General features: G+C 40.9%; 1 protein-coding gene across 4 annotated transcripts in view; it reads right to left on the bottom strand.

Moving 5' to 3' along the window:
• GLCCI1 (glucocorticoid induced 1) overlaps window positions 1–21616 on the bottom strand; it is a 53612-nt gene extending 31996 nt beyond the window's left edge. For all 4 annotated transcript variants that reach the window (XM_059473398.1, XM_059473405.1, XM_059473413.1 and 1 more), the window contains exons 1-2: window positions 21019–21616; window positions 1924–2075 (exon numbers count right to left, since the gene is read on the bottom strand). In XM_059473398.1, the coding sequence (XP_059329381.1) occupies window positions 1924–2075; window positions 21019–21460 (594 nt within the window). In that variant the 5' untranslated portion in view covers window positions 21461–21616. The remainder of the gene's footprint in view (window positions 1–1923; window positions 2076–21018) is intronic.
• Window positions 21617–24638: the final 3022 nt, after the last annotated feature.

The following is a 24638-nucleotide window of genomic DNA, read 5'->3' as shown; positions in this document are numbered from 1 at the left end:
AAAAAATAAAACAAAAAAAAAAACACCAAATGAAAAATGCCCTCCAGCTGGAAATCACTGTGCATGTCAATATGCTTGTTCCATTTTACATATTTATAGTCCCAAGTAGTGACTCAGCTTAAGCACTGATAAATGGTTGAGTCTGGCACAATTTGAATAAAAAGACGGCTAACAGAATTCCATGCTGGAAAATATCCACAAATGCAAACCTTGAGATCTACCTGCTCCTACCCCTTTGAAATAATGCTTCATTTTGTAATGACAACAGTATGCTTTTCCTCTCTTTTATACTTGATTATGCTGAAAAAGTAAAATTTCAGTTTTAGTTTCTGAATGAGGCAAAGGGAGGCAGTCAAACATTCACATAACCTGAACACTTACTTGAGCTCACTAGGAAAGCAATTTTACTGCCAAATACTTGGAGCTGAAATATTTATAGAACAGTTTGTTTATCTTTTCTGTAACTAGTGAAAATGCTTGTTTCTGAATGTTTAAATATTCTAAATTTTCTATTCATAAGGGTATTTGTAAAGATTGATATGGATATGCATTTTAAGAGAGGGGTTGAGAAATACAGTAACTACAAAGGTTTCAAAACAGAAAGACTTTAAAGCCATAGTATTTTGAAAAGAAGGCATCTTGAAAATAAATCCAGGATTAAGGGCTTTTTAAGTAGATCTTTTGTGACAGTAAATATGACTGCTGTTTTTTGGCTAAAACCTACTGTCTCATTTCAAAATAAGCAGGACATGAAGACAGCCTTTTCCAAAAGTTCCGCATTACAGTTTCTAAAAATTTTCTTGGAACATTTTAATCATCAGTTTCTCAAATTCATTAAGTAAGATTTCTGAAACATACAGACCCATTTTTTTTTTCTTTTCTAAGCATTCTGTACTTATCTTTACCCCATTAAAGGGCTTCCTGTGCCACACAACACCATATTTTAGAGATGAGGAAACTTCTATATACATTCCAACTTGTCCTGAGAAACTCAGGATTACACAAAAGACTAGATTCATAGAATCTATTTCAAGACCCATGATAACTATGGATCAGAATCGTGGCACAAGAGATAAATAACTGATTCAACAACCAAACCTACATGGCCTGTTAGATTGAAACTAGAACTAAAGAGAGCTAGTTTCTTCTAGTTTCCAATTTAGTTTGCAAGACAAACTCAGATGGCTTATTCCAAACCTCAAAAGTACTGCTGGAAAAAAGAATGCAGCTCCTTTGATAATAACTGGGGAGGGGTGGTTAGAATTATGTATTTTTAATCTGTCTGATAGTGATCATCTTTGCAGGCAACAAGCTCCAGCACAAGGAGGAAGCAGGCAAGAAAGAAAATTCACCTTTCTAGCCAAAGAGCACTGGAGCAGCAGAATGCCCCAGCAACCTACCTGCCAGAGGGTCCTGCTAAGGACAGAGCCCTGAAGAGAATCCAAGGCTATCACAAGAGTATCCGGCCATGAATAACCTCAGTGGCCTTCCCTCAGTCCCACACACAGAGACAAACACAGTTTTTGAGACTGACAGATTTATTACCATGATTTAGTAAAATCTTTTAGTTTGTCAGCCACTGTTACATGGATGCTTTTTCTTAAATAACACTCAGCAGAATTTTGCAAATAGCAGCTTTAAAATAAACCAGATAAAAGGCTGAGATTGGTATCTGCTTATTTAGCCTCAATAGATCTGCCCACATTGAGAAAATTATTTCTAACAACTGTTTTCTAAAACCATAAAAATATTATCCTCACATACGATGTTACTGCATTGGCAAAGATTAAAAAAAACTACTGTAACTTATTTTAGGATTTCATATTTCTAATAAAATTAAGTGAATCCATATTTCTAATAAATTAAATTGAGTAGACATCAATTATATGAAACATCTCTGTTGTCTTGTTTTACTGCTTTTACCTGAGTAGATTTATCTTTCATACATGAAGGGTAGTGTACATGGGGATCACGTGGCCACTGTCCTGTGAGGTAAGGTCCTGTTATTGTGTCCAAAGAAGAAGTTCGCCTTATGGTACCAGAAGTTCTGATTTGCTGGGATTTTGGCCTGTCCACTGTAGAAAACCAGAACAAAATCAACAAAAAAGTCAGGCTAAATTTGATGTGAAATGTTAAAAGCTAGCTATGACACACAATGGCAAGAACACATCAGAAACCTTTGTCTAAATGCCAAGCTGAAAAGAATGCCATCACATCAAAGCAAATACATCAGACAAAAAAGAAAAACAAACAGAAAAGGGAAAATGTAACAGTTACAAAAACCCCAATGCTTAAGGTGTTCATACCTGCAAAGAACTGGGCTATTTATGATAGCTATGTATTTTCATCAGCAAAAACACCAAGCAAATTTAAATACAGTGATGATGCAACTCAGGGAAGCCAGACATGCAGAAATAGAAAATACAGCATAGCACTTTTTAAGTCAGCTTGCTTAGCTTTGCAAATATTAAAATACAAATCATGAGAAAAATCGTGGTTGTTAAGAGGAGGCATATCTGATTTATCCTCTTTTCCATATTATTTCATAATTTAAATCAATTCCATATTATTTACAAGATCCCACTGCAGGCCTTAGCAAGCTGAGAGTGCGATTCCATCTCTCCCTCTGACAGAGTGCGGGTCAGAGCAGCTGCCTTGTTTGTTTTCACTCATCATTGTGCCTGCAATCCTCGACTCCTCCCTGTACTTTTCTCGCCATACACCCAGATCATGGAACACTTTTCCTTGCATTTCACTGGGAGAGCAAAGTGCAGGGTGATTCACAAGATTGATGTGGGAAAGAACAGAATTTTATGGCATGCTCTCTGGATTATCTTTGTCTGCTTTGTCCTTTAGGCAAAATTACTTCATTTTCTAGACTTCACATTAGCCAACCTAAGCCCTACGTGGCAGCTACTGGCTGTTCTGCTCACTTCTACTAAAAGACATTCACAAGTGAGATAACTTCCAAGCTAATCACGTGCAAAGCACTAATCTGACCCACCAAAAGCTTACTGAGTGCTCAGAACCTGAGAGCAGACCTGGTGGCACAATTCTGAGTCCAAACATGGCCACTGGCCTTCACAAGTATTTTCTATTTGTGTATCACCTAGGACTGATGGATTTCAAAAGGCAGAGTCCATCATCAATGTGATATACAGCATTCAGCAAAATTAGGGCATAGCTTGCACCAATACAGTACGTTATAGTATGATATATGAAGACACTATTAAACCAGACCCTTTTAGACAAATATATAGACTTGCTGAAACACTGCATTAGCTACTCATTTTAGGTGAAGGATTCTAAATAATGCTGTGAATTGGACATGATGTAATGTATCATGCTGACTTTTACACTATAATTATTCTGACTGCCTTATCTATAAATCAAATCTCTACCATATCTAACAGATCTATCCATAGGATTCCAATTGTGACAAACCTACATTTTCAGAAAGATCCTTGAACTATTAAAAGTAAATAAGTCTGAAATTCAAAACAGAGATGACAAACTTCAAAAATTAGTGTTTACATTTGTGCTGAAACACAAGTGTATTTAATGGGTAAAAAGCTACAAAGAATTCTTCCAACCTTCCCTGTCATGCTATGGCACTATGCAACTCTCTCAGCCCAAGTTTTGAAAGTTTCTCAAAAAACACCTTTTAAAACAAATCAAAACAATACACAAGATAATGTTTGAAGATGAGGAAGTAAGGACTAAACTCAAGAAAACACAAGCCCAAAAGACACAACAAAATATATACAACCAGACAATTAGCTAAGGTTTGTAACTTGTTCTACACCCAGAGGAAAGGCAACAGAAATCCCAACATTAACAACTAAAATAATGCCATTAAAACTGAAGAGAAATCTACACCACCAAAAATTACTTGTTTTGTTTTTCTGTGGGCATCTTGGAAGTGGACTGCAAGACATTGTCAAGCCTTAAAGCTGAGAGAAGAAAAGGTTCAATATGTGTTTTCCAAAGTCCCTACTATTCATCAATGTTTCTCCAAACTAAGCAAATAAACCACTTCTAAACTGCATAAGCCAATTCAAGTTAATGCTAATTTAATGCCATCCCTATTCCACCATCATCTGTGCTCCCTCCATCTCCTTTGAGATGGCATGCACAGACAGATGTGTGAATTCATCTGGCAAAATAATTCACTGAGTTAAACATAATAAAAACAAAGCGCACCCCCTAAAGTCATAAACACAGGGTTTTCCCCACTACAGCAGAGCTGGCACAACATAATGGGCAGAAACCACCAGGAGAGCTAGAAGGGCAGCAGCCCTCTGGTCTGTTCAATAACAGTTTTGGTTCCTCATCTCTTATGATGTATCGTTAGAACATAAAAAATAAAGGAGAAGGGATCTATAAGCATGACATTTGAAGGAACTTTTGCAAATTAGCATATGACAAAGTGTCTTGGATAGTAATGTACTCAGACATCATGGGATGCCCTGGAGAGCATCAATGTACTGGACCCCAACAGTGGCAGATCAGGTCAGCTTCAGTAGTTTTCTAAACATTAGAACTGCTCTCAGGGTTTATTTCTTAGTCTTGCTTTTCTCACCTCAGCATACGTCTGGCTTCTCACTACTCTAGGAAGGTACTACATTACAATTCTTCCCAAATTTTCATTACCAATGGAATGTTGATGCTAGTATAATGAATACCCTTCTCCAGCCCAAATCACTTTCTCCGGTTGGAAACTTCATGCTTCAGTTTTCTCAGTGAATCAAAACATCTGAGGTGCTTCAACAGTTCCTGAAGATAGCCAACAGACTTCAGCATTCAGAAAGGCTTCAACAACATTAAGAAATCTCTAAAATTACAGACTGATTTTTTCAAAATTTCAGACTAAAACTCACCTGACAAGGGTACGAATGGATTTTACTGCAGCAGTAAGTCAAAGGATTCTGTTGTTTTAGTGACAAGTGAGATATCTCATATGAAACTCAGCCCTACCTCCAGAATAAGCAAATAAGATCACAGCACCTAAGCAGTGTAACGTTACCTGAGGAAGTCATCTAGAAGTAAGAAAAGCAAGACATATACTTGCAGCCAGGCAAAATACTTCATGACCACTGAGATTAGCTTGGTTGATTAGAGCATGATGATAATAATGCCCAGGTTGTAGGTTTGATCCCTGTATGGCTGTTCTCTTAAGAGTGGCACTCTATGATGCTTGTGAGTCCCAACTCAGAATATTCTGTGATTCTGTCTTACTTAAAATATGCCACAAGTTTTAATGGCATGTATTTAGGACAAATTGCTACACCATTCTAGTTATGAATGTTCCACAAAGTGACACAATGGTCCACCTGAATGCTACAGCTGGCAAAATTCAGTGTGATTCTACCTCCCAGCAGGAATCAACTAAAATAACCTGCATGAAATCATGATTCTGCATGCTGCATTGAGAGCAAAGAGAACTCTAGTTTTACCTAGTCACCTAGACTGACTGCAAAAAGGTTTCCATTTCTCTGATAGCAAAATGTAATTCAGTAAGAGCCTAACGCAACAGCTCTTTTGAAAAGGACAGGGGGCTCAAATAAAACCATCTGCTGCAGCTCTAAAATGAAGAGCTTGCATTCCCATCTAAGATAGAGGCAGCTAACCTGCACATAATCTGAAAGCCATGTTCACAGTCCATTTTTAGCTTAAATAGCTTTGTGCCACATGTGCAAGGAGGAAAATCACCTGCAACAGAACAGCAAGACTGACAGCTAGCATTGGTAGCACTAAAAAAACTGGTTCAGCTCAACCCACCAGAGCTCATCTGTCAACATCTTTTCTTCCCATGTTTCTTTCAACAGTTAGCAAATCCAGTTCAAATTTGGCCAGAACTTCTCCACTCACGTACTTGCATAGATATAACTGATTTTAAAGGACTAAAATTATCCTGAGAATCTCAGATAACACAGACTCCTCTCGAACTGAGAGAAAAATATGAAATAAAAATAAAATTCATTCTTCTCCAAAACTAGGAGTATTGTCATCTCACTTTTGATGTGACTGCGACACTGTCCGGCCAAAAGGTTAAACAATATTCTTGCAGTAATTTCTTAATTTCTTTTCTTCAAAGTTCTTTAAGTTAAACTACTAACCTGAGACCATGAAATATCAGTATTAAATTCCCCAATAATTTTCATGAGATGTCATTTCTCTTCAGTTTAGTTGCTAGCACCCTGCACAACCTTCTGGTCACAAGCTACTCACGAAATGAGTCCCAAGCTTAGGACTCATCCATTCCTGAAGAATTTCAGATTTTATCTAGGAAATAAATACTAACTTCAAAAGAATTTTCTCCAAAAATACTCTTGGGAAAACTCACTATGATGGATATCCCAATCTGCTTAAGACTCTTTTCAAGAGCCACAAAGTCAGAGTTCAAATAGTCTGGCCCAAAGGATATTCAGAGACTGTGTATACCACCATAAAATAGTATCAGATATTTCTAGGACATTCCTATCAGATCTGACATGAAATTTACAACAATCTACTAACCCAAGGAGATGCTGAAGTTCCTGTGTGAGTGCTTCTTAAATAATGAATTATGTGGGAATGCAGTCTAGGAAATGAAAAACTAGAAATGGAAAGCTAAATATTGAGGGATGGTGACCCAGAGTGAATGATGCCTGGCATCACTTAAGTCACACTTCCCACAGCAGCTACTGATGACTGTCCTACACCTAATTAAAAGTCCCCTCTCCTGTTACACCTTGTAAAAGCATGAAAAAGGGATACCTTTGCTCTTGCTTACTTTGGACAGTGATTCCCTGAGTACCATAAAAGCAGACTTCTGGATTCAAGAGAACTCTGTCTCTGAAGAGTCTGGTCAGGAGAGGTTTGTTTGGGGTTATTTTGCTTGCTTTTTAAGCACGTATATAGTGACAGGGTACTGATACCTGAATGTGTATCTGATTGGTCTCTCCTGCTCTGATTATGTAGGTAGATGGTCAAACTGGTGCGTGTTTAATTTGCAGAACTTGTCTCTATGACTTTGCCAGGAAAAAGATTGAAAAATGGGGATTTAGAGGCCACTCTAAAAAAATATTTCAATCTTCATTCTCAAGAAGGCTTTTCTCTTGTAATTGGAGCCAAAATCTCTCATGAAAAAGATTAACAAGGGATTTGGGGTCCCCTGAAGTTTTACTCCAGAGAAGTAAAGAGATCTATTGGCTCAAAAGACATTTCCCAGTTGCCAGTGACTGACGGACTTGTTTCTGACCCAATCTGCTAAATGGCTGCATGACTGCATTAACTGTTCAGAAAGGTGCAGAGCAACAAAGAGCATGTTGTTTGCCATGTACTGCTCATACAAAATAACAAAAAATGGGATTTTAAATAGGATCTTAAAAAAACCCACAGCACCCTTTTATGTAATTGAAAAAACATGAAATTACTGCACTCTTCCTTCATAATTTCAAATTAAATAGCCTAATCTCTTTAATAGCTTAAAACAAAACAAAATACTAACATTTTCAAACATTTAAAAGGTAGTACCATGCTTGCTACCAAAACTATAATTCTAAGAGAATATAAGAAGAGACAGTCTTTTCAAGTTACCTTCCAATACATCTGTAAAGTACTTTACGTTTCAGCTCCTTAAAACTTGTTTTCATTATGGGCACCACACTGGTTTTGGTTCAGTAGTATCAACTTCAGAAATTATGCCCCAGTTTCTATCTTTAAAAATCACAAGAGAGAATGACTAAAAATGAAGAGGGCTGACGTTCTGAAGTTACTCCCCTAAAGAGACAGACAAAATCCACCTAACTTCCTCTCATCATGCTAACTGTAGGGAAGAATAAAGGCAGTACAGAGCAGCACCACAATCTAACCAAGGCTCCAACAACCAAAGCCAAACAAGCAGAAAGCAGGCTACTTCTTGAGAGTGAAGATCCTTTCAGAGATCCATGAATCAAACGCTTTCTACATCCAGAATTCTTTAGGGAGGGAAAAAAACAAAACAAAACAAAACAAGAGGGGTGCCAGTCTTCCACAGAGATCATTTTACAGTCTGGTAGCCAGGGCCGATTTGGTTTTGTACCTGACAAGGCTTATGAGAATTCAGACTGAACTGCAAGAAACAGAAGTCTATCAAGACAGGACATCATCTATACTGGGAAAACAACATAAGACAAAACCAGCTTGTTCCTTCAAAGGAAAATTGTACACACACACTGACCCATAGTATGGGATTTAGGAATCAACTACATTGAGTTATTTTTCATAGGTATCACTAAGTCATCTGAAAAGGGAAGAGATCTTCTGGTTGAATCCAACCCACAGGCTAAGGCATTTCCTTCCATAATGGAGGTTTCATGCAGGACTCTCAAGGACACCTGGCCATACAGGATGGCACAGGGCTAGTATGGACACCAGGGGAAGCAGAACACATGGATGAATTTGTAAGGCATATTTCACTGGACCTGCAGTTGACTGAAAGCCCTGGTTGCCTATGCATGTATGTTGAAGCAAGGTCTCTGCCTCATGTCCCTTATTCCCCCCAACCAGAGGTACAGGTAAAACGTGACTTTGAATATATTTCAGAAGTCAGATTTTGTCCACAGCAAAACTCCCCTGTTTAAAATTAACATTATCCTTAGAGATCAAACACAGAAAGAACGCTCTAATCTCTGTAAGAAAAGTAAACAAACCATATGGCAGAAAGTTTCAGCCCGCTAAAGCTAAACTATTCTTCTAACAAGGATTACTGCTGGCATGCATAGGACCTGTAGGATTTCATGGCACAAAAGCCTGCTTTGTTCAACAGATGTAGCCTACACACTTGCACTCTTCTAGCAGGATGACATGTAAGTAAAAAGCACTAATTCCAAACCTTCACATTTTTGTGTATGTCATGTTTTTAGAATATATTTTTCTTTGTAAGATAATTATTTCAAATTTAAATACTACACAAATACCCAAACTTAGTATCATTCAATAAAGTGTTTGTACTATAAAGTTAAGACAAATTTGATTGGACCTCAGCAGCTAAGTACTTGGGAAAAAGCACACTGAAACAACCATCAATTAACTGTTGGACACTTCAGCAGATACAGAGGATTTCCTTTCTTTTAGTTCATTAATTTAGATCTGCTGAATCATCTACACTATGTATCCAATATTGAGAACCAAACTGGGAAACAAGAACAGCATTAAAGCTTGGGGTTCCTGGGGTCAATATAAACACATGCAGTTGATTCAGTAACTGAAGAACAGTTTTTTTTCAAATAAATTTGATGACTCTGAAGGGATTTTTTTGTTGTTGTTGTTATAAAGACAATACTTAAAATTTAACAAGATGTAGAAAGTGAGGGTTTTGTAAACCTTTAATCTAATTTTTCTTTCCATCAAAATGCAGCTGGACATAATAATGAATAAAACAAATCAGAAGGCACAACTCCCCATTTCCACAATCAAAATTCACAAACAACTCTAATCAATGCACAGAGCCCATACAATGCCATCATAATGATCACCAATCATTAGATAGAAAGCATGCTCCTTGCTAGAGCAAATGATACTAAAGAACAATAATATATTTTTCTGGGGAAAAAAAAATTGAAAATAGAAATGTAAAACCAGATTAAAATTGATTGCCTAAATTAGCGCGCTCAACTTTGATGATTGAATAAATTATCTTTTCATTATCAGTTAAGACATAGAAACAAAGACTAGAAACAACTTCCTAAATCTGGAGCCCACTTCACAGCTACCACAGACAAAACACAATCACTTCAAAACACAGTACAGTCAGTATTACAGCAGCTATTTCTCATCACAACTCCTGCTGGGAAAAAAATCCAGGAACGTTTTTTTTTTCCTGATGGTTTCAGGCCTTCTTACAGTTTAATATATAAATATTTACACTGTCAATCCAATCCACCCACTCATACCCTTCCTTGCTCACCTGGATTCTGACAAAGCAACCGTATTTTTATTCTGATTTTTTGTAGAATCACACAGTTAAACTCCTAACCTGTGAGTCCTTCTCTGAGTCAGCTCCAGTTTGACTTTACCTCTCTTGAACTGTGGAGCATGAAAAGAGTGTGCAATACACCATTCAATGCCTCAGCAGCCCCTGTGTGGCCAAGTGCTCTTCATGTAAGACCAGACCTGGGCCCAGATGTTTTTCAGTTACCTCATGTTGGCAGTACAGAGATCTCACCATCACCCAACTCCACCCTCCAGAATTTCCAAATGAGATGCTCCTCCTGTGAGGAAAAGATACTCTGATCGAGTACAACCCCACATACATTAACTTCCACTTTTTACTTTTAAATCTAATTTTTTTAAATTATTACTTCAATTCCCATGGCTCTTAAACTCTTCTTGCATAATCTTCCTGTGCACTAATTAAACTTCTCAATATTCATCAATGGTTTCATCACTCTAATTTCAAAATTTGCCTAAACAGATAAGATCTACTTCCCATCTAGGAGATCAGTTTTCTTATCAAAATGACCAGGTTAGCATGACACCACTTGGAAAGCTCATTTTGCACTTTAACATTTCTCCCTGGCTTCTACCATCCCTTCCAATCTGAAGTGCCACCAATAGTTCTCCATACTTTAGAACAGGACACAAAATTTTTAAAACATCAGCATTGCTGATATAGCTGCTATACTCAGGAAGTATCTATTCTCTAATGATGTCACTCTTACTAACAAGACTGCCTCAGAAATTTGAAGGTAAATGTCAATTTCTAAGTAGGCTCTTCCAGAATCCTGCAATAGAGATCTCTGAATTAACTTTACTGAAATATTCGACCTGTATTCATCACAGTCCTGGTAATTCCTAATGCCAAATTATCCTTGTCCCTTACAATTTGGGGGATTTTTATCTTTCTGGGTTAAAAATCACCATCCTTATGGAAAGTGATTTCTTTGACTTTTTTTTCTGGTGAGTGCAAAGCATTGAATAAACATCTGTGCTATTTCCTCTGAGACTGTAGCTACTACTCCTTGGAGCTGACTTTGAAACCATACATTCTAGCAGATCAGTCTCAGATCATTCTCAGATCTTTTTTCCTTCACACCAAATGGTTCCAAGTTTTTCCTCATTTTTCAATCTGCATGTTTCTATTATCTCTTTTAAAGCACACAAAGTCCAAGCCTGTTCATGTTTTAACAATTCTCAGCTAAGGTTCACCTTTTGATTGGTAACATGACATTCTTTTCTCAGTTCTTCCTGCTATTTCTTGCAGGTGCTCTCCTTACTCCTAGCAGCCTTTTCAAGGTAAGTGTCCACGCAATCAGATCACATCCTTGAACTTTTCTGATGTCTGAAAGACTCCAACAGTATTAACATTTTTCATTAAAACAGATTCTCTGTTATTCAAGGCAGAGCAACCCTGTTTAGACAAATTTTCAAACTACTTTCTTCTGAAATCCAAAACTTTACTCCAGATGCATGAGTTTTAAAAAAACTTTTACATAGGATTTTCTTCTTTTGCTGTATATACATGCAAAATTGCATGACTGAACAAAGGCTAGATCTAACATTTCTTTTCATGTACAGTGTCAGCACACCCATTTCTTCTGCTTCTGCAAATTTTGAGTTGTTCCAATTGGTAATTCCTATTTTCAGTGTGGCCACTCTAAGTTTCTTCTATAAATCTTGCAGTCAAAAGATCTCCCTGTATCCTTTGGCTTCATATTAAAGGCTATACACACCACTAAAGACAAATCATGCACCTCCAATCATCTGAATAGTCTAGTTCCTTCTTTGGAGGAAATTAAGGTAGATCTACACAACACATTTACAAAATACTTTAAATAATATATGGACTGCATACTTTGCTAAACAACTTCTTTTGAAAGAATGAGCCTCTCTTTCTACAGCAACACCAAAGTTTATTTGGATCTTCCATACAGACAATATTCTACACTGAGTATGTGTCTGCAGTCAGTTCCTTGTATGGACATTTTTCAAATACACATTACTTTTAAATATACATGAGTTAATCACATTTTTGTCCATGAGAAATTTTTCTCTTCCAGATTAGGCCTTTTCCTTGCTCCCTTTGAAAAGAACAGAAAGTATTTCAAATGTATTTTATGGTTTCTTTGTGGGTGAAGAAAACATTGCAAAGATAATTATTCCAGGCAGGTTATCAGGTATAACAAAGGAGCCACTGAAGGTGAACTAGAGGAATCAGAGTATGAGAGAAAGGAAGTGTGGTATTCCACTATCAATTGCCACAATTAAGCAAACACAGCTATCAGTTAAGAATGAAGATTTTAAGACCTTGAACAGAAATTTACTTCTGTGAAGACAGCTTCTCCTTTAACCTGGCAGCTTCCCAGCTACTGTGTAAACCTAAGTCTCATTCTGCATTCTTCAGCAGTTAGCTGGTATTTTCAGAGTCACACTGGTCAAAGTCTGTTCCGGGACACAGCGTAAATCTGGGTTTAACTTTCAGCGAGCCGCTCAACTCTTCATTGCTTTGGAAAGCAGAAAGTTAAGATATCACATACAACAAAGATTTAGAATAATATATGCTGAATATGGAGGTGTAACACCTAGCTCACAGAGTCAAAGCTGCAAAGCCACTTGGTTTTCATAATGTACTGTCCAGGGCTCCAGATTCCAGAAAGACTGACTAGCTGGCACTCAGCACTGAGCTGGACTCCATGTGTGAGCACTGGACTCACCCAACCTTTCCAGGGCACAGATAGCACCACTGAGTACCTACTACAGCCACCACCATCTTCTTGTCCTACTGGGCTAGGAGCTCTACCATGGCATGCAGAAGGAGTGGTACTGGGATCATGTTAAACACCTACAGAAATTCACAGCTCTTGTAGAGCTGGCTCCTCTAGGCTGTCTCTCTGTAGCCTGACTTATGGGAACACAGCACAAATTTTCAAGGTTTATCCAGCAACATTTCTGATCCACCATGGATACAGCATGTTATCTAAGAAAAGCAACTGCACTGTTGTCCCCAGGAGCAGCATGTTCACAAACCTGGGAATGTATATTTGCACTTAGGTAATCTGCTCCCTGATAGCCAACTTCTGACTTCATGGCATAATTTGAAGTGGGGTTTGTATTTACAGACTACAACTAATTGAATTAGCTAGTAATTGAACACTGAATAACAAAAACTTCGTTCCTGGTAAGAACATGTTATTTCCAAATGATAGCTTGGTCTCCAAATGCTGACAAATGTCAAACAATTATTAGAGTTTTGATTTTTTTAATTTTTGTACTGCAACCTAAGCACCTATATTAAAATGTCTGGGGTTCTTTTCTAACTACGAAGACTTTTAAAAAATGTAACAGACACCCAGGTAATCCAGCTAGCCAACCTCTACTAATTATTTCTTTGAGAACTCCAGAATAGGCACTGTACATCAAAACACCTGAGATTAAAAGGCACATAATATAATACCCACACTGTCATACATTTAATCAGTTCACAACTGAGTAGCTACTGTTACACAAAACATTTCTAAAAGACAGATTTACACTTACTATATAACATTGACTTAGCTACAGAAATTATTTTCAAATTCAAGTTTGAATGTCAGTCATCTTGCAATGACCTGACAATCAGAAATAAGTATTAATTCCTGAAGTTCAGAAGTGTGTTTACAGCATAGCTTGATGCCTGGTGGTAAGGGCACAGGAAAGGAGGCTGAGGCCTTCTCCAAACAGGTGACTAGCATTGTTCAAGGAATGAGACACTTAAATTACTGTTCTTCTTTAGGCTATCTCTCAGCAGATTGAGAAGAAAATATTCTAGAGAGGATATTAGATTATTCAAAAACCACGACAGAACTACTACCTATTGCTCTTGTGAGCAAAATACAAGATACTTTCTTACGAGACACTTTCTTCCTAAAGAGGAAATGATGCCTAGTTTGGGTAAAGCTAGTTTCAAGTTGTGCAAAATAAACAGCATGTAAGAACCAATGCTGTTATTCACTCATGTGAGAACAACATCCATTGCAAACAGCTGCTCCTCAATTTAACACCAGCAGCAGTGAAAGTCCTATAAACACCAACATCAGTGGCATCATTTATCACTGGGGCATATGCAACACTAAATAAGGAACCCTAACCATACAGTACTTTGCATTGAGGTTTCCAAACTCAAGCTCATAACATTTCACGACCTCCTGGGAAGTATATACAATCTGCAAAGCAACAATATTTAATATGGAAAGCTAATTAAGAGATCGACTACTACAAAAAATGAAAACTTCCCATCACAACCTTCTTCACTGACCTAAAACAAACTGCTTAGGTTAATCCCCCATTGACAGGTTTTTTGTGCAGAAAACTGTTACAGCTTGAGGGCAGACACTCACACATTCTGGGTGCTTCTTCTCCCTGTCAGAGAAAGCTAATCTAACAGGGTGAATAGTTTGGCAGGAATCAGCAGCAGCAGCTAGAAGTGCATGTACCAAAGGAGGAGAGGTGAAACGAACACACCCAGGGCAGAGATGGTGTTGCAGGGCCTAAGACAGCAGGCTGAGTGAGGGCACTCCTCAACACAGCCACACCTGGCCGGCCTGTGCTTCCTTCCAAGACTCACTTCCAGGAGCTACACGCCTCCCTCTGTCCTACTGCCAGGAGACACTGTGGGAGCAGAGTTATCACCAGACAGTCCAAGGGGCCATGTACAGAACAGCTCTGGTCCTAAGGCCAGACTCACACAGCTGGGAGGGCAGGGAAGAGTTCCTGAAAGCACACATTTTTCAGTTTCAGCTGTGGATGAAGGCTTCCATGGACACCATCTCAGCTTCAGGAAGGTAAGAACCGGAGAGCCCAACTCCCCATTGCAAAGGATCACTATTACACCCTGGGTCATGGTACTCTGTGTGCTATCCATACTGCACAAGCCTCTGATCACTTTCTGCACCTCAGCATTTCAGGCCAACTCAAAACTACTTGTATGGTAGGCATGAGCTTCAGAGTCACATCAGATGGGAAAAAATTAAAGCATAACTGAAAGACTATCTCATTTTAGGGATGCGAATATACATTCAAAATTGTTATTCAGAATTTCATTATTAAGTACAAATGCCCATTTTCCTTCACCCTGATCTCCAATGCTCTTCATTTTGCAATGACCCAAACCTTAAAAATGGTGACACAAAGGAAAAGGTCATAATCTCAGGCTGACAAGTTGCTGTGATGTATTCTAATGATGAGATGTAAATAATATTTTACTTGCCTGGAAATGCCTTAAGCCATTGTTTAAGCACTACAAAAGCAGGCAGCACTGAAAGACTAACATAAACATCCATTTAAATACTAACACTAAAGCAAGATGATGATCATTGACAGTTAAATACTTGAGCACAATTTTCCAGTTATGTATGTTTAATACAGGGTCATTTTTTTCATTAATAAAAGATACTTATTAAAAAATGCTAGTTGATGTTTAAACTCTACTATTTTAACAACTTCTCAAGAACATATGTGAAATCCATGAAGAACTACCTATTTTGTCAAGTGCTGGCAGCACTGTTCTCTACTGAAGTAACTGTCAACTGACTTAAACACAAACTTCCATTTTTAAATGCAGGTTAAAAAAATATTATCTTCTTCAGATGGAGATAATTAATCAACGGGTAAAGTCACATTTAAAATGTATTTTAGATATTCATTTATACTGAAACACTGAGAACCACATACTCTATTTCCAATACATTTTGCCTAGTTTCAACTACTGCTTTCAAGTCTAGACTTAACTGAAACTTCAGAATTACTGCATCGGTTTTTTTTATTATTTTTTTCATAATGATATAGAGTAATAGCACAAAAGCCATTTTGAAAATAACTGGCTTTCCACTGTGAATTTTTGCAATACAGCAGTCTAGACCTGGTGAACACTGCCTTTTTTGTAAGATTCTAAGATACATTCCACTGATCTACCCTCCCTGCATTTTAAAATACATTTTAAGAACCGCCATTCACCCCACTGCCATGGTAAAAAAAACAACAAAACACAGAAACCATGAATTTCAGAAACCAAATTTCAGTATTTGCCACTGTTTTACTATGCACCGATGTTGGCAAGTAACTTCAGTTTGGCCATATGTAACACAAGAATTGCTTATGTGCAAAGAATAAGAATTAAAGGTCAAGTAATGATTTAAAACAGGTAGAATCATATACTTCTAAAGTTAGGGGGTTTTTTCCATTAAACAGGGGGGTTCTGTCTTCAAAGCTAATGCCTTGCTACAGCACTATTCAAGTTCAACAAAGAAAATACCTTCCTATTTTTTCTTCCTGCAGTTTAACACCTGAAAGAAGCTCAATAATTTGTTTTATAAAGCATTATTTATTAAAGACATTTAATACACCATTCTCATTTACAGTCATGTTGAAACATGTAGCTAAAAAGGTTCTGAGTTCAGGACAACTGGATCAAATTCAGCCAGGGTCTTTTACGTCATCATATTATATTCCAATGAAAGCTATTTTGGGAAGTGAGAGGGACAAAGCTGGAGCAAAACTGTTTTGGCCATACAGTTATGGGAATACCACATTATTCAGGGATCAGGAAATAGGAAGCGTCACAAAAATTACTTCCTTACCTACATTTGCTAGAAATAAAGGCAAGATCTTCTTGATCTCTGGTATAAATGCTTATGATGACAAAATATTGGACAGCTTGAATCCAGGATATTAAAATAGTTCTACCTTTTGAAGTAAAAATTTTGGATTTTTTTTTAATATTGATATCCCTTACAAGTCTAGAGATCAACAATATTGTTTGTTTTACTCCACTCCTAATTCCACTAGCCTAAAACCAGATATATATACTTCTTACACTGAACTGGGTTATGCAGTTGTTTTGCATCCTTTGTTATTCCTTTCTCTCACTCATGCTGGCAAATCTTCAGGAGTTATTTTGGGAAGTAAAAGACACTGGGAACCTTTAACAGCCAAACTGATCACAGTATTTTTCATGTCCTTAAAACTAACGTTTGTCCTTAACACTTGGAAATGGAATGGCAAAAAGTTTGTTCTATAAAATATGTAAGTGAAAGTCAGAAAAATATGAGGCATATTACAGTACCACAAGAGTTAAAACTAAAATCAAAGCATTTGGTGAGAGCAGTGTTGATTTTGAATCATAGAAGTAATTCACACCCTCCTTGTATACAAAATATTAATGTATCATGAAAAAAAGAAACTAAACAGGAAACCCACTCTGATATTTATACAAGCTACTTTACATAACAGCAGACACTGCTGATTTTATCCAGGTAAGGCAAGGAGGAAAACAAGTTGCTTTTTTCTTTAAAAGATGTGTCCACAGGCAAATAGGAAATTTTATTTGACATGTCCAAGGGTTTGGCTTTTTTGGATTATTACCAGAATATCCTTTGTCATAAACCACACAGCTTCAGATTCTGTTGACATTACTTTTATGCACTCAAAGATCTAACAGATATATTCCCTCTAAGAAAACCATGTGTTGTTACATTCAACCAGACACTTTTTCCACTGCCAGCTCTCCAAAACATGAACACACACTATAAAAAATATCTACTAGTAAGGAATAAACACATTTCAAGAAAGAGGAAAGGTGTAGACTTGCACATTGCAGATTTATCCAATGATATCACGTTTTCCCCTCTTTTTCTCTCTTTTTTGAGCACCTTAAAAATATATATCTAACATTCACGATTTCTCACCTATTCAGCAACAGTACTAACCAAATACTGCTACTGGCATTGATGGCTTGCTAACAACTACAAGTCCTCAAATTTGCTTAAAAGAAAATATCATATTATTGAAAGTTTCAGTCCTAAAAACACAGGGTGTTGCTACACAACAAAAACCTTTTCAGTATACTACAAAGAAGGGGTAGAAAACATGATGATGGGAGAAAAAACAGACCCTGCTGCTTTCATTCATGTAGTAGTGATGTCAGCGCCTGCAGTGGTAGCTGCTCTGACCTGTGGAGGCTCAAAGCTGGAGTGTTTGCACAGAAATCTCCTTCATAAAGGAACCTCTAGCAAATCACTAAAATATCCACACAAAATGGCTTAGCAGGATAGCCAGTTCAAGGCAAAGATACTGAAAAAGGCTTAAAGGAGGTGCGGAAGGGACAGGTGTCTTAGGAGAATAACATCTATCCATCAGAATCATAAGCAGTTTCCAGAACAAGCATCCAAGTCAGACTGCAGAGCCAAAGACAAACACATCTCCTGCACTGGTGAGAAAAACAACAGGATTAAACCTCGAGCCTAAGCTCACATTTTACAGCAGTGGGAAATGGCTTTGAAAAACTGACAAAAAAACTTAATCAAGCCACTTCCCCAAGACTTGCATACTGATAACAACTATAAATAGCTGGAGTAGCATTGTTTAACAAGCCACAGCAAAATGGTCCATGTCTGAAAATGGAACATTTAATTTTTTCTTCAAGTCCTCCATTATTACTGCAGTAGTCCTCCAGCTCAGTAATCAAATTTCTATACACTATTATCACCATACAGACTACAAACATGCTTTTAGCGTCCACACATCATTTACTAAAATGCTGAGAACAAGCAGAGAAACAAAGACAAGATACTGTCCCATGGCATGGAACTATATTCCAAATTGTGTAAAAACACCTCTAGCTTTGGGGGGGGGGGGGGGGGGGGGGTGGAGGGGCAGACGAAGGGGAGGTTTGGTAACCTTTTTTCATTTGCAAGACTGAAGAAATAGAGTATCTTATTACTCTTGCCCGCTAGAAAATGGTGCCTGTATTTCAGTAAAATAAAGCTGTTGACGTGTGCAATTGTGGTCATTATTAGGGCGATCACGTTGTTTTCATTCATTCATTCAGGATTTGCTAAAGGATGTCAGCTTCTGCAGCAGCAGCTGGCTTGACCTGGAGGAGGGGGAACGAATTCTTTGCAGTGCATACAGATTACAGGGAGCATTTCTCGACGGACCGTTTATGATTTTATACACTGCACTCATTAAACCAAATCAAGCTCTGTGACGCAGTTCACCAGGAGGCAAGCTCAAACAAGTCTAATGACAGAAAAGTCATTCAGTACAAATTTATAGTCTGATTTATTAAGGCTAAAATAGCCCACAGATGAAGACTGAAACCACTTTCTAAAATTAAAATTTCCCCTCCAACAAAACAATCACACACATTAATGAAGTACTTCACAGCTTTGCAGTATTTTTGTGGCTTGCAGGTAACTACCCATATTGCTCCCTCTCCAATACACCCTAAGCGTAGGCTTTATACACTGCACCACTACAATGTTTTCCTCCGAGTTCCCATAATTAAATAATTTACTGCTCATCATCAGCACTATCACTACTCATGCACACAGATATTTTAGTTTTTCCTAGTTTCCCATTAACATTTTCCAAAGGTTTGAGGCAAAAAGGGAAATCGACATTTAGTGCTCCATACAGTCAGAAAAATATGATCTTTAAAATTTTAAACAGAGCTTGAATGAATCAAAACCACAGAAGCTCAGTTCCATTTTCAAGCACGCAAAACCCTCTGCAGAAATAGACTCTTTTTGGAAAATACATTACAAAGTATCTCTGGTCAGATTATAACACAATCAATTAGGTCATCTGCATAAGCAGATGCATAGGGCAAATTAACTCCATTTGTAACTGGCAGTGACATTTTGCTCATTTGTAAAATGCTGCCCCAACCTAGGACAATTCTGATGACAGATATGCCCAAGTTGCAAGTACTACAGACAGCAAAGGTTTACTACACATAAAAACTGAAGAGGAAAGAAGGTAAGATTCCACTGCTACAACACACGCTGGCATCCAACACAGACCACAATTTGCCACAGAAATCACACACAGTTAAGACTTATGGAAGGGACAGAAAAAAGCAAGTGGTATCGAACCACGGAAAGCATTCCCAGAAAGAGATGATGTGCGATACCTGACAGCTACAGCAGACAACATAAAAAGTGCATTTAGTCCAATTCATTCAACTGCTCAAGTGATGGGGGAAGGCAGAAGGGAGTGGGGGAGGTAAGATGGCCACTGCCACTTTAACACATTCAGTAATTTAACAGACAACCTGACACAGGTTAAGTTGGACTTGCTGGGGATCAATTTTACATTTTAAACTTTACAGGCCTGTTTTGGCTACACGGGGGTTGGTTTGTAGTGGGTTTTGTATGGTTGAGTTTTTTACAGTCCCAAGGATTCAGTACTTAAGTATCACAAGGGACAGACTTGTTTTTAAGCACCTCAATATGGGAATTTCCTTGTTTTGGAGTCTGCGCTGGGAAACATCACATCTTTTCACCTGTGATCTTACAAAAATGCAAGTCTTTTAGGAAACCGAGCTCTGCAGAAAGGAAGAGCATTTGAGGCTTGGTTTTAACACACACTTCAGAACTGGGTTGTGACACCCCAGATATAAATCTAACTCATTATCACCCCTACTAGATAGTTACAGCTGGAGACAGGGAAGCGGGTTAATTTTAGGCTCGCTTCCCTGTTGCACACCTCCGCTGCCAGAGCCCGAGGGCAGAAGCGGCAGGAGCAGCTCCATCGGAGCCCCCGGTGCTCCTCCGCCCGGGGCGGGGAGGGGAGCGGAGCCGCCGCCGGCCCCGGGCTCGCCCCCGCCGCTCCTCCCAAGGCCGGCGCGGGGGTGTTTTCCTAGGCAGGGTCCTCACCTTGCCCCAGACGAGGATGACACTTCAGGCGTCGCCTCCCCCCATCGCGGGGCAGGGCGGCGGGACGAAGCGCTTTTGCCCCCGCTTCCCGGCCAAGCAAACCCGGGCACGACACCTGCCCCGGGGGCGGGGGATTTAAGGCTCGCCCTCGCCCCCCGACCCGCTCCCTGAGGCTCCGGCGGGGCTCCTCCCGTCGGGCCGGGAGTCCCCCGGTGTCCCACCCCCGCTGGCCCGGGGGAAGGCAGGGCGCAGCCCAGCAGCGGAAAGCAGAGCCCGGGGTGCCCGGAGCCTGGGCGGCCCCAGCCCGGCCAGCACCCCCGCGGGGCAGGGAAGCGGGACCGGCTTTCTCCCGGTGCTTTACCTCTGTACACCGGGGAACTGGGGCTCCGTCTCTCAGGTGAGCTGCTCCTCCTGCTGCCGCCGCTCTCCGGCGACCGCCGCTGCCTGCCCTTCACCCTGCCCGACTCCCCTCCGCCGCCCGCCGCCAGCGGCGGCGTCGCGCTGGGCGGCGGTGGGGGACTGCCTCCGCCGCGACCCCCGCCGCCCCCCGGGCCCGTGTTGCTGCCCACCGAGGCGGATGGGGAGCGGGTCGGGCTGTGCTGGTTGCCCCGCAGGAGCTGGTACGGGACGGTGGCTCGGATAGGCTGGAGCAGCCGGCTGGTCCCCGCCGAGCCTCCCCCGGCGCCGTTACCGGGGCCCCCGGCCGTGGCGGCGGTGGGGGACCCGGCGGCGCCGCGCCTCATCCTCTGCGGCGGGGGCTGGTGGTGGGACGGGGGGGTTTGCGAGGAGCTGGACGAGGACATAGCGGGGATGCGCAAGACCCCCGCGGGTCACTCGCTCCGGTGGCAGCGGGGGACCCGAGCTCGGCCCCCAGCGCCCCGCATGCACCGGCCGCGGGGAGAGGAGGAGGAGGGGAGGGAAGGAGGGAGGGGGCGGGGCGGGACAAGCGCTGCACGGCCCTGGGGAGTCTCCGCGCCGCCTGCCCAGCTGCCCCCGGCGCTTCCTATCGGCGACGGCGGCTGCTGCTTCCACGCCAGGCTCTGGCCATCGCTGCCCGCCCCAGCGTCGAGAGCACCGGGGGCGCTGCCGAGCCCAACGGCCGCTCACATCGTACAGCGCTGCCGGCTCAGGGCGGTCGGCGGCACAGCACGACGAGGGGACACGCAGCCGGAGCGGGAAGGATGGGGAGGGGGGGAGGCGCTCGCAGCCAGCTCTTGCTCCTGCCCCCGCCGGCGCCCGGGAACCGCTACCAGCACCATCCGCTCCCCACGCCGCCCGCCCTCCGAATGGCACCGCGCAGCCCCAGCGCCCGGCCGCGACGGGCAGGGGCGGTGGGCGCGCGAGCCCATTGGGCGCCAGCGCGGCACCAGCGCGGGTCCCATTGGCCGGGGGCCCTGTCGCTCGTCGCTCTCAGCCAATGGGAGCGGGCAGCGCGGCGGGGGTGTGGCGGTTGGCGGAGAGGCGGGCCGGGGGAAGTGGGATGTGGCGGCGGCGGCGGCAGGGGCGGGCTCGGGCTCGTTCTCGCTGGGATGCGGAGCCCGTTGGGGGAGCGGCGGGAGAGCAGCCCTGGTGGGCGCCGGGTGAGGTGCCGGGATGAGCTTCTCAGTTCAAAGCGGACTTTACGGGATGCCGACTTAACACTGACTGAGGAGAGGCAGTGCTCCGTACCAAGTCTGGCGCTGTCCCTGTTCCCAGGGGACTGTCGGCCTCCTCACGCTTACTCCGCTCCCATGCGGGGAAGGCTCAGAAACAGCCAGAATTTCTCGCAACGAATTCTGTTCATGTCCATCAAACCTTGACCGTATTTCTACTTTCGTTAAAAAATCAGGATGTTCTTCAAAGTTTAAATAAGTGTGGTTTCATCATTTCCTATAAGTGTATATAGAATATGACTCTGTTTTTCCTAATATGCGTCCAAAAACACTTCTCAGAGAACATCAAGAGGAAAAGAAAAAGTTTTACGGTGATATTTTTTAAAAGTGCTTTTGTTCTAGCAAAAAGAGCTGCCATTAGATGAATTCATAACCTGAAACGATGAGAAACAAATTGAGGGTTAGGATGAGTAGCTTAATAGCTAAGAAAATAAATGGCTGTGAGATCAGAAAGATAAGTTGAGCTGAGTCCATCAAGAAAACAGTGCTTATTTTGGACCTGATGCAAATAGGATGCTAATGGAGGAGAAGGGAAAATGCAGGGAGTCTTGCTATGTGGAGGAAGTCAGCTCAATGATGGCCTCTCAGATTCAAACATTAGGAGAATAAAAAGGACATGGAATATACATAGAAGTAGAATGTTTAACAAGATACCCTCTCTTATTTTAGATACTGCCTACCAATCAGGAATCATTAAGTGTCACAGAATTAACTATATCCCTTGTACCATTTTTTGATTATACAACAAACACTAATTTTTATTTTGCATGCTTCAGATGATTGCACTTCTATACCTCCAAAGCTGTCCATAGCTATCCTTGTCCCTTGGTAGCACAGGAATCAGTCGATAGTCCCAATGAGAAACCGTATTCTCGGAAAATGCTCCTATTCATGGGCTGTTAGCAAGACTTTGTTTGCACTGGCACCATGTGACGCAGTGACCGTGGTTATGTTACAGAAAGAGTTGGAATAATACGCCGCACATCCACGTGAACGTGCTCAGCCAACAAAGCCACTCCTATAAATTCATTTTAACAAAAATCAGCAACCATGTATTTTTCCACAAGTCCGGTCTTTTTGTTTTCTGCTAGCATGAGCCAAATGTCTTTGTAAAACTGGGCTGTAGAGACTTTTTCCCCCAAGGATTTTGCACTTAATCACAGCTATGAAGTCCATCCAGTTTATTTTTTTTTTCTGCTTCACTGCACTGGGCTTAAAATGACTGGAAAGCATTCACCTGTAGTAGCCATCTGCCAAACAGTAATATCAGCAGCATTTTAAGCAGTAAGCACGTTTTCCTACATCTGTACCTCTGTCAGATGACATTGCTGATACAGTTATATCTTACAGACCAAAAATCATCTGGTGCCAGCTGAGAAATAAAGTGCACCTTTGACTAACAATAGCTGACAAATTCCAGCTATTGCCAAGGCTGAGGGTTATGTCAGACTAAAATAAGGATGAACTAATGTAACTCTTGAATTTGTCTGTTTAAATACTATTTTACAATGGCTAAATTTTACAATTTCCATGTTCTTGCGCATGGAACAAGCAAGGTACTTGGATAAGGAGAATAGATGTGTAAAGACAAGGTAAATGTCTGACAAAGAAAGTCCCACCAGCCCCAAAACAAGAACACCCACACACACCCCACAGGGCATGTTAGAGTGAAATATCATAGCATGTCTTCCTTCCCAAACAAGCTGAGGACCATGCCACAGCCTCACAGTCCAAACTGAATCACCACTTCACTTGCCTTCACAGCAGCCAGAGAAGAAAAGATCCACTGGGACTGCTTCCAGCCAAACTGTTACCAGGCACATGAACAGCTGTACTGGGAGACTTTGCTCCCCAAAAGTTATCTCCATTCTAATTCCTTCTAAACTAGAGTTAGCATACATGTTACAGCACCATGCCATGTGCCTAGGGAAAAGTGATTTCAGAAAAGATGAAGAGAGTGTTCTTCTAGAAGAAAGTATTTTAAAGCAGGATACCAAGTGTTGAATTTTTCACTGTTTTTCATCTAGGTTCCAGAGTAGTTCCCTCAGGGAATACCACTGCTGTATAATACCAAGAAGATATTACAGGAAAAGTGAAGTAAAAACTGAGCTCCTGTCAGAATTTTCATATCTTTAAAAAACCCATGATTGCCTTAAATACCCTTTTCAACTTTCCAAAAGCCACGTTAAAGGCATTTTTTGCTTCTCTTTACCACTTTAAGGAGCTACCTTGCCAGCTGGCATGTGCTTAAGGGAGTTTATACTGGAGGTAACAGGTATTTCTGAATCTTAAATCCTCCTGGGAGACAAGGAGATCCTTAACACAGCTT

Source organism: Ammospiza nelsoni, chromosome 1 (assembly GCF_027579445.1).
Source record: "Ammospiza nelsoni isolate bAmmNel1 chromosome 1, bAmmNel1.pri, whole genome shotgun sequence".
NCBI lineage: Eukaryota > Metazoa > Chordata > Aves > Passeriformes > Passerellidae > Ammospiza > Ammospiza nelsoni.
Note: the sequence above shows the minus strand (reverse complement) of the source record. Positions and strands in the feature narration are given on the sequence as shown.